General features: G+C 44.6%; 1 protein-coding gene across 1 annotated transcript; it reads right to left on the bottom strand.

Moving 5' to 3' along the window:
- Positions 1 to 1,577: 1,577 nt before the first annotated feature.
- On the bottom strand, positions 1,578 to 7,591 carry LOC133641608 (uncharacterized). The gene is made up of 11 exons (XM_062035457.1): positions 7,058 to 7,591; positions 5,676 to 5,752; positions 4,367 to 4,444; positions 4,199 to 4,273; positions 4,067 to 4,093; positions 3,464 to 3,581; positions 3,219 to 3,310; positions 3,026 to 3,103; positions 2,622 to 2,762; positions 2,348 to 2,418; positions 1,578 to 1,733 (listed from the first exon to the last, which is right to left on the bottom strand). The coding sequence occupies exons 2-11, from the start codon at positions 5,704 to 5,706 to the stop codon at positions 1,725 to 1,727; spliced, it is 720 nt and encodes a 239-aa protein (XP_061891441.1). The 5' UTR covers positions 5,707 to 5,752; positions 7,058 to 7,591; the 3' UTR covers positions 1,578 to 1,724.
- Between the last annotated feature and the right edge of the window lie 2,306 nt (positions 7,592 to 9,897).

Genomic DNA, 9,897 nt, shown 5'->3' with positions numbered 1-9,897 from the left:
GAAGCTGCGACTGGCGGCACTTGGCGTGGAGCAGGTACTGGCGGCGCTTGGCGTGGAGCAGGTACTGGCGGCGCTTGGCGTGGAGCAGGTACTGGTGGCGCTTGGCGTGGAGCAGGTACTGGTGGCGCTTGGCGTGGAGCAGGTACTGGTGGCGCTTGGCGTGGAGCTGGGCGTGGAGCAGGTGGATCTTGGCATGGTCGAAAAAATGGTGGTGGCGGCCGTGCTGGTGGCTGTGGCTTGGCAGGTCGAAAGACAGGTGGTGGGGGTCGTGCTGGAGGCTGTGGCTTGGCGTGACGAAAGACAGGTGGTGGGGGTCGTGCTGGAGGCTGTGGCTTGGCGTGACGAAAGACTGGTGGTGGGGGTCGTGCTGGTGGCTGTGGCTTGGCAGGTCGAAAGACAGGTGGTGGGGGTCGTGCTGGTGGCTGTGGCTTGGCGTGACGAAGCTGACCCGCCCCACCTGAACAATTCCCAGCCCTAGCCCCCCCCTCAAGGAGCGGATCCCAGACGCGGTCCCCGCGGTCTGGAACCGTCTTTTGGGGTGGGTGGAGGGAGGTCGGGAGGAGGGTAGAATCCTCCCCTCCAAACTGTCCAAAAAGTCTCTCTTTTTCTACCTGGGAATTTATGAGTGAGAAATGTTTTTCTTGTGACGTGGGCGTGACTTGAGTCCTGGGGGGCGGGTGATCCAAAGAAAAGGAATTCAGGAAAAAAAAATCTTGGTCTATGATGTCATCCTGGCTAAGCCGGGCAGGCTGTGGCCCATTCCCGCCTGGAGGGGGAGGAGCTTGCAGGAGCGCAGCGTGCTGTCCGCTCCCCTTCCCTGACGTCCTCGGTCTGGAGCGCCGCTTCCGGGACAGGGATGACGTGCCAACGTCCCCGGGCCAAACGGAGCTGATCGGCACCAGTTTGCCGGTCGGACCCCACATGAGATCCCTGCGCTCCATGGGGGAATGGCGGAGTGTCTCGGCTTCCATGGCGCGCAGGACCTCCCACGTTCCTTTGTCCAATCTTGCGGGAGAGCTCTTATGCTGGCGACATCTGTCACGACTTGGTCCTTGACGTGGTTTGCTCTCCCGTAGTGCAAATGAATTGGACCATACGTGGCGTGCAGGTGAGGACATGTTTAATATCTTAACTCAAACAAAAAGGTACAAACAAAAGGCGCTCACAGCGGAGGTAAAAAACTTGACTAGGAAAACAAAAGGCGCGCACAATGGCGGAGAACTATGAACATTAAACAAAAACTTACGTGACAAGGAACTGTGAACATGGCATGAATGTGTGATGTCGCCAGGACGAACAACAGAAACAGAAAAGCCTATATAGTGACATGATAAGTGAAAACAGGTGCGTGACTAACTGTGAACAGGTGCGTGACATGACAATGTGAAAACGTGAGACAGGTGTGTGTGAGTCCAAACGTGGAACAGGTGAAACTAATGAGTAACCATGGAAACAAAACAAAACCAGGAAGTGAAACCAGGAACTAAAAAGTGTCCAAAAACCAAGCAAAACAAAAACAAGATCAACACAGACATGACATAACTGGTGAATGACAAGAAGTCCAATAAAATGTTGTTTATTTATACATATACATCTCTATTCCTCCTGAGGAGGTGGAAGCGGGACTCGTCTCCTCGTTGCCCGATCCCCCGCCAAGTTGAACCACCTGATGGCGTGTTTGGTGACCTCAGCGTCCGTGGCTGACCTTGTCAACACATTTTTACTCACAGCACCTGTAATCAAACAAGATTACAAGACATATACGTTTATGTTTATGGTAGGAAGCATCCAAAGCCAAGTATGCTTACACAATACAAAATATGTGATAGGTATTAAGGAGATTACATTTGAAAAAAAAAACATGACTTAAAGTTACTGGAGGTGGTTAAAATAAGGTGTGTAAACTATGAATTTGTGATCAGGGTATAGGTGTGCAAGACATCCAAAATGTTTAAACAATATCGTTATTTGGTTCCTTGATCAGAGTACTTGTTTGGCTCTGTTGGATGACGGCGGCGGGGGGTTGGGGGTGGGGGGCATAAATAAATATCCATAACCCAACTTTGGGAGGTTGACATTGTTTTCTTTTTATATTTGTACTATCATTCTATGTTTGTATTCGTGTAGGCCAGGGGTGTCCAAAGTGCGGCCCGGGGGCCATTTGCGGCCTGCAGGTCATTTTTTAACGGCCCCAGGGCACATTTTTAAAAAATAGGATCGAAATAAATAAAAAACATTAAAAGTGGTATTTATGCCATGTAGGCTGTTTCTTTCTTTAAAAAATAATAATGAATCAAAATCAATGTCATTATGAATTATTGACCTATTCAAGGCTTAAGAAGTTGACCTTCGCAATCAGCTGGTCTTGGTTGTGCTTAATAGTTTCCAGCAGGCTAAGGATGTGGATTACCTCAGGCGCTGTTGACAAACAGCAGTATAAAATTAACATGTTTCAGTGTTTATCCTCATTACTCATAATCTTGACATTAGCTATTGACCTTAGTTAATGACAAAAGTTATTGACAAAGTTTGAAGAAAATATGTGATTGCTTGTGAATTTGAATTTTTTCCAAAATTTGTGGCACAGAATGACCATCCGGTATTTGTCAGTTATTGCTCACCAGAGCAGGAAATGTTGTCGGCCATTCTTTCCCCTCGCCATGTTGGCCTGTAGGCCAGGCTGGATCCAGGCTCCTCTGTCTGCCACATGTTGAGGGCTGCTGGTGAGGGGGGTGGAGGGAGTCGAGGAGGGACTGCCGTTCCTAGTGAGGTGGGCATTGTGAGAGAGCCATCGGTTAACCATGACTGGTAATACCCAAGGGGCCTATCTATACACTAATATTTCAGAGATCAGTCCCTACCTTGTGTAACTCTCTGCATGTTTAATGCAGGTGCTGGTGAAGGCATATGAATGCGTCCTTCCCCGTGGTGAGGTGCTAAGGGAGATAAATTGGTATTACATGGTTGAGATCTGTTAACCATGGTTACTGGATGCTGAGATATTATTTTGGAGATCAGTCTTTACCTAGAAAGTTATCTCCAGTTGAGGAGTCGAGTTGACAAGTACTCATGACTCTGGCTGGCACTCGGCGAGACGGTGGAGCTGGGAGAAGGGATACAAGGAGAGGGGAATATCTTTAGCACTAAGAATGTTAACCATATCTTTAATATTAATGTGGTGGTTTTGTTGTTTTCAATGTTAAGAGATTATTCCTTACTCTGCCTGTGCAATTGGCTTGCCAACCCCAGAGATGTGAGGTCACTATTTCCCGGGTCTTCTTCGCTATCATCTGAGTCCCCGAGACGATGGCTGTTGGGTAACCATATCATTAGGATTATTGCAATACCAAAATTGCCAAATATACATATAGTACAAGCATCTCTGGTCTATTTTTTAATGCTACCGGAAATAACCTTCCTATTACTGTAGAAACATGACAAAAACAAGACGGAACACACTTACACTGGCTTCCTGTTCCTTTTTTCTGGCAGCTCCTCATTCTCTGCCTCAGATTGCAGGTCTGAGGTGTTGCAGCCCTTTCCATATTGTTGCATTATTTTTAATGCGTCTTTGTAGTTGTCTAAAATTGAATATGTTAGAATGAACATGAGTTTCAAATTAGCTGTAGAGCTGAACTGAATATTATTATTATTGATGATGATAAATCAGGTCTCTCTCTTACAAGAGACCTGGTCAGAACATAGACACAATAGGTTATTCCAAGCATAAAGAGAAGCAAATATGACGTTATTTTTAAACAAGAAGATTATGAATTTGCATACCACAAGTTCGGACAACAGAAACGTCAAATCTTGGCCAGTTTGGCTCATGCTGCTCCTCATTTAAAGCGGCCCTTTCAATTATATCTGTGTTTTTATAGCTGGGCCAGAAAACCATCCTATCATCATACCATCCACTTGGGACAACCGCAATGTCCCTGTTCATTATAAATTTAATCAGATAAAAAGGCACCCTTAATGTAGAAAGAAAGAAAAAGGGTATTTATTCATTGTCAAAGGAACAACGTGGACAAAAGCAAAAAAGTAAGATGAGCTGAGATTTTACCTGAATGGTGCCCCAAGGTGGTAAGAACTATAAGAAAGGTAAAAGTACAGGTCATAATAGTCAGAACTTCAGCTCAATCGTAAAGTAGGGTTTGAAATTATGGGTGTAGTGTATACAGAGATCAGTCCCTACCTTGTGTAACTCTCTGCATGTTTAATGCATGTGCTGGTGAAGGCATATGAATACATCCTTCCCCATGGTGAGGTGCTAAGGGAGATAAATTGGTATTAAATGGTTGTGATCTGTTAACCATGCATGGTTACTGGATGCTGAGATATTATTTTGGAGATCAGTCTTTACCTAGAAAGTTATCTCCAGTTGAGGAGTCGAGTTGACAAGTACTCATGACTCTTGCTGGCACTCGGCGAGATGGTGGAGCTGGGAGAAGGGATACAAGGAGAGGGGAATATCTTTAGCACTAAGAATGTTAACCATATCTTTAATATTAATGTGGTGGTTTCGTCTACAACGCTAAATATATCATGTGGTGTACCTCAGGGATCAATATAGGACCTAAATTATTCAATGTCTAGATAAATGACATTTGTAAAGTTACAAAATATTTAAAGTTAGTATTATTTGCGGATGATGCAACAGCGTTTTGTTCAGGAGAGAACACACAGAAGATAATACAAATAATAACAGAAGAAATTAACAAATTAAAAAGATGGTTTGACAAAAACAGACTATTTTTGAATCTCAGTAAAACTAAAATAATGTTATTTGGTAACAGTAGAAAAGAAAGTCAAACACAAATACAAATAGATGGAATAGAAATTGAAAGAGTAAATGAAACCAAATTTCTAGGTATAATGATTGATGATAAATTGAACTGGAAATCTCAAGTAAAAAATATACAACATAAAGTAGCAAGAAACACGTCAATAATGAATAAAGCAAAACATGTTCTAGACAAAAAATCACTTCATATTCTCTACTGTTCAATAGTGTTACATATCTGAGTTATTGTGTAGAAATATGGGGAAATAATTACAAAAGTACACTTCATTCATTAACGGTGTTACAAAAAAGATCAGTTAGAATAATACATAATGTTGGATATAGAGAACACACAAATCCTTTATTTATTGAATCAAAGATACTGAAATTCCACGACATAGTGAATTTGCAAACAGCTAAAATTATAAACAAAGCAAACTATAACCTGCTACCCAAGAATATACAACAATTATTCTCAAAAAAAGAGGAGAAAAATAATCTTAGAGAGAAATGTAATTTAAAACATTTGTACGCACGTACAACACTTAAGACCTTCAGTATATCTGTATGTGGAATTAAATTATGGAATACATTAAGCAAAGCAATCAAACAATGTACTAATATGATCAATTATTTATGCTTACATGTGGAAATAATAATAATAATAGTAAATAAAATAATAATAATAAAAAAGGTAAATAAAGCATAAAATAGTCTCTAATAAATTAATTAAATAAAAAACAGCATATAAAATATATACATCAGCAAAAAACAAAAATATAGATCAAGAAAAAGGATCCTTAATATGTGCAGCAATTTTTCCCACTCACATCACCTCATTTTATATTTTTTTCTACAATTAACTATGCCAAAAAACACATAGACATACCTTTTTTTTGTAATGGAAACAAAAACAACATGGCGTCACACACAGCTAGTCCACAGTAAACAGGATCTCGAGCTCCACTAAAGAACAAAGAAAGAAATAATACACACTCATATTAATGGCAAAGAACGGCTGTTTCCACTCCGTTAACGTTACGTTGTTGACTAACGCAGTAACGTTAGCGACCTGGGCCTAAACAACACTGACAATAAAGTAATACGCTTTCGTTTCAAGCAGTTGGAAATACAGTATGTGGAATATCGTAGCATGTAACCTACACACATTCACAGCGTCTAACAAAAGATGGCCTAAGTCAGGGGTCGGCAACACGCGGCTCTGGAGCCGCATGCGGCTCCTTGACCACTCTGATGCAGCTCAGCTACATACATGCCGACACCCCCGATTTTACCAGGAGGTTTATGGATCTCAGTGTCTCTCCTAGATAACTCCCAGGGAAAAAATAATCCTATTTACACTCTAATTACTAAATAAAGGGCGTGCCCTAATTGCACTGCAGTAATTGTCCTCTATAGCATTTACATACAGCGTGCCAGTCCAGCCACATGTTGCATGTTGTTATTACTTGCACACACAGGAGACAGCAAAGCATACTTACTCATCAGCCACACAGCTTACACTGACGGTAGCCGTATCAAACAACTTTAACATTGTTACGTTACAAATATGCGCCACACTGTGAACCCACACCAAAAAAGAATGAAAAACACATTTCTGGAGAACATCCCACCGTAACACAACATAAACACAACACAACCATTACCCAGAATCCCATGCAGCCCTAACTCTTCCGGTCTACATTATACACCCCCGCTACCACCAAATCCCCCCACACATCAACCCCCCCCCTCTCCGTGCGTTGGTTGAGCGGAAGAGTTAGGGCTGCATGGGATTCTGGGTATTGGTACCGTCAGTGTAAGATGTGTGGCTGCTGAGCTAGTACGCCTTGCTGTCACTTACGTGAGCAAGCTGAAACTGCATTCTACATGTGGTCGAGCAGGTACACATTTAGGGCAGACTGTAGAGGGCGCCAAATGCAGTGTCATCACGCTCTGATATTCGGGAGTCTCCCGGGAAAAATGAGAGGGTTGGCAAGTATGACGCTATCAAGCGCCATTCATTCAAAACTCGCGGGCTGCACTAACATCAAATTTCCACATTAAAGTGTGTGCCGGTGCGTGTGTCGGAGACCCCTGGTTAACATAGCACAAAGCATTTAAGCTTTTTATGCGGTGTTTTTCATTTTAATTTTTTTTTTGTGGCTCCCATTACTTTCTTTAATTTGTGAAACTTGCCAAAATGGCTCTTTGAGTGGTTAAGGTTGCCGACCCCTGGCCTAAGTTAACTGTATTGAACTTTTTACTCACCGGCTTCACACGGGAAACTTTCACATTCTGGAGTCGGGGTCCCCCGGAACACAAAACACAGATAAAAGACAATTTTACAATAGCACGGCGAAAAAATGACCGTCGTTGTGTGGGTTTTTTGACGAATAACACTCTTTTCCACTTTTCTTCGCTCGGGCCTCACCTACCGCGTGCAGCCATTTTGAATTTTCTGTATACGTGAGGTCAGACGCACGTCCCCATGCAAAGCATTTTGGGAGGCGGCGCTGGAAATAAAATAGCCTTTTTTTACAGAATATAAAGTTTTACTGCTAGTCCTAATATCAAACAACGTCATTACAATCATACATAAATGATGATGGAAACACAAAGGCTGATCTTTACTGCGAATGTAGCAATAAATCAATAAATCTATACTTACGTTCGTGTTCCAGCAAAGAAAGTCCAGAGATCTTGGCTCATGCGCGTACACGCTAGTAGGCGCGTCCACGTCTGCGGGTGCAGACATTGGTCGGCTCAGCGCGCGTAGGCGGAGCCTATAACTCTAGGCGGCGCGCGCCGGTTTGGTTTGTTGCGTCCGCGTATGCGAATCAGACACGAGTCCGCTCAGGATCAGCTGTCTGACCGTACAATTTTCAGAGGCGGAGCTGTATCCACTAGGCGGAGCCAAAACGAATGTGACAGTAACGCGGGTTGGGCGACTTGAAGGCGGATCCGTATAGCAGTCTTCTGCTGTGTGGGTCTAATCATTGCCTCTGGCAGGCAGGGGCCCTGAGACAAGTTCTCGATGCTGAGACATCTTTATAGCGAGATTACAAATCCTAGCTATGTTCCTCTTTGTAATCTCCGACTGTCTCATTGTAGTGTCATTGGAGCCGACGTATACAACTATGTTCGTACGTGTTTACTAGGCCTGTTGCGAGTCAGCTCCATAAGATTAGCTATGTTGGCTGCTCGGGCCCCGAGAGTACACATTATCTATTGTAGATGGTTTACTAAATTGTATGTTCCGGGTGACGGAGTCCCCTATAACTAAGGTGTGGTGCCCGGTATACTGGGGTGTAGGACTAGCTACAGGGCCGTGTGTCATAACCGGCTCGCCGTATCTTGTATTGTGGCTCTCCAAGTACCACCATAATGACCAACATTAAAAAACAGTAGCATAGTAGGCCTAAGTATATATTAAAAACAAGGCAGAAGTTTTATTTAACAAGTATATTTAATATGTTTCGGCTTCTCTAACTGTCATGTCTGTTGATGTTTTTGTTTTGGCCATGTGTCTGTTTTTTGGACTCTTTTTAGTTCCTGGTTGCACTTCCTTGTTTGGTTTGGTTTCCATGGTCACCCATTAGTTTTCACCTGTCTTGTCACGCACCTGTTTCACGTTTCGAGTCACACACCTGTTTTCACTGATCATGTCACTGTTATTTAAAGCCTGTCTTTTTCTGTTGGTCTTCCTGGCGACATCACCTTATCCACACAAATGTATGCTCTGCACCTGTTTACCCTAGTTCTTGTTTCATCTCATGCCAAGTAAGTTTTGATTTAATGTTTATAGTTTTTATGCCCAAGTGCATGTCTTTTGTTTTTCATAGTCAAGTTTTTACCTCCGCTGGGAGCGCCTTTTGTTTATACCTTTTTTGAGTTTTGTTAGTGTAGAATAAAATCATGTTTTTACCTCCACGCCATGTTTGCTTCAGTTCGTTTGCATCTCGGGAAAGCAACCCACGCAGGAAACTGCATCATAGTCCATGTTCTGACATTATGTCGCCAGCAAAAAGCTATCCCGCAAACGACTGGCAATCGATGGAGGAAGGAAAGTGGGAGGCACTAGGAGCCATGGCGGATCAAGACCTCATGTGGAGTCCAAGCGGAAAACTTATTCCGATAAGCTCCGTGTGGCCCAATGACATTGGCGCGTCGCTCCATTCCCGGAAGCGCCGGCAAAAGCGGAAGCCATCAGGAAGAGCTTCTCCGAGCCGGCAGGACGCGTCATTCCTACAAGCTCCTCCCACTCCGGGCGGAAGCAGGCTGCTGCCAGCCCCGCTGCTCCGGGATGACGTCACGCCATCACCAGAGGATGACATCACAGCTAAAGATTTTTTTTCTTTGAACTCTTTTACTTTCGATCACCTGCCCTCAACAAAGGACTCTGTTTCTATGATCAAACATTATCAGAACATGATTTTGGACATTAGAGCAAGTTCCTCACAGTCACCCAGTTTTCATGCCCCGCCCCCCAGGACTCAAGCCACGCCCAAGTCACAAAAAAAAAAAATTTCACCCACTCAATCCCAGGTACAAAAAGAAAGACATTTTGGACAATTTATAGGGGAGGATTTTACCCCCCTCCTGACCTCTCTCCACCCACCCCAAAAAACGGTTCCAGACAGCGGGGAGCGCGTCTGGTATCCGCTCCTTGAGGGGGGGGCTAGGGCTGGGAACTTTTCAGGTGGGGTGGCTCAGCATCACTATGCCAAGCCACAGCCTCCAGCACGGCCGCCACCACCAGTCTTTCGGCCCGCCAAGCCACAGCCTCCAACACGGCCGCCGCCACCGGTTTTTCGGCCGGCTAAGCCGCAACCCCCAGCTAGGCCACCTCCACCGAAGCCAGAGCTAGCACCTGTATCAGCACCAAGTCCAAGGCTAGCTCCAGTGCTGCCGGTAGCAGCACCACGCCAAGTACCAGCACCACGCCAAGTACAAGCACCACGCCAAGCTCCGGTAGCAGCACCACGCCAAGCTCCGGTAGCAGCACCACGCCAAGCTCCGGTAGCAGCACCACGCCGCCAAGCGCCGCCAGTAGCAGCACCACGCCGCCAAGCGCCGCCAGTAGCTGCACCACGCCGCCAAGCGCCGCC

Source organism: Entelurus aequoreus, linkage group LG24, assembly GCF_033978785.1.
Source record: "Entelurus aequoreus isolate RoL-2023_Sb linkage group LG24, RoL_Eaeq_v1.1, whole genome shotgun sequence".
Taxonomy (NCBI): domain Eukaryota; kingdom Metazoa; phylum Chordata; class Actinopteri; order Syngnathiformes; family Syngnathidae; genus Entelurus; species Entelurus aequoreus.
The sequence above is the reverse complement of the archived record's forward strand: the minus strand, read 5'-3'. Positions and strand labels throughout refer to the sequence as shown.

Bases quoted from the DNA above. Each gene is read 5' to 3' on its own strand.
- LOC133641608 (XM_062035457.1), bottom strand. From the start codon at position 5,706: ATGTTGTTTTTGTTTCCATTACAAAAAAAAG. The intron at 4,274-4,366 runs GTAAAGACTGAT...TATCTCCCTTAG, and splicing joins AACTGGAGATAACTTTCTAG to CACCTCACCATGGGGAAGGA. The intron at 2,419-2,621 runs GTGAGCAATAAC...GTTTGTCAACAG, and splicing joins CGACAACATTTCCTGCTCTG to CGCCTGAGGTAATCCACATC.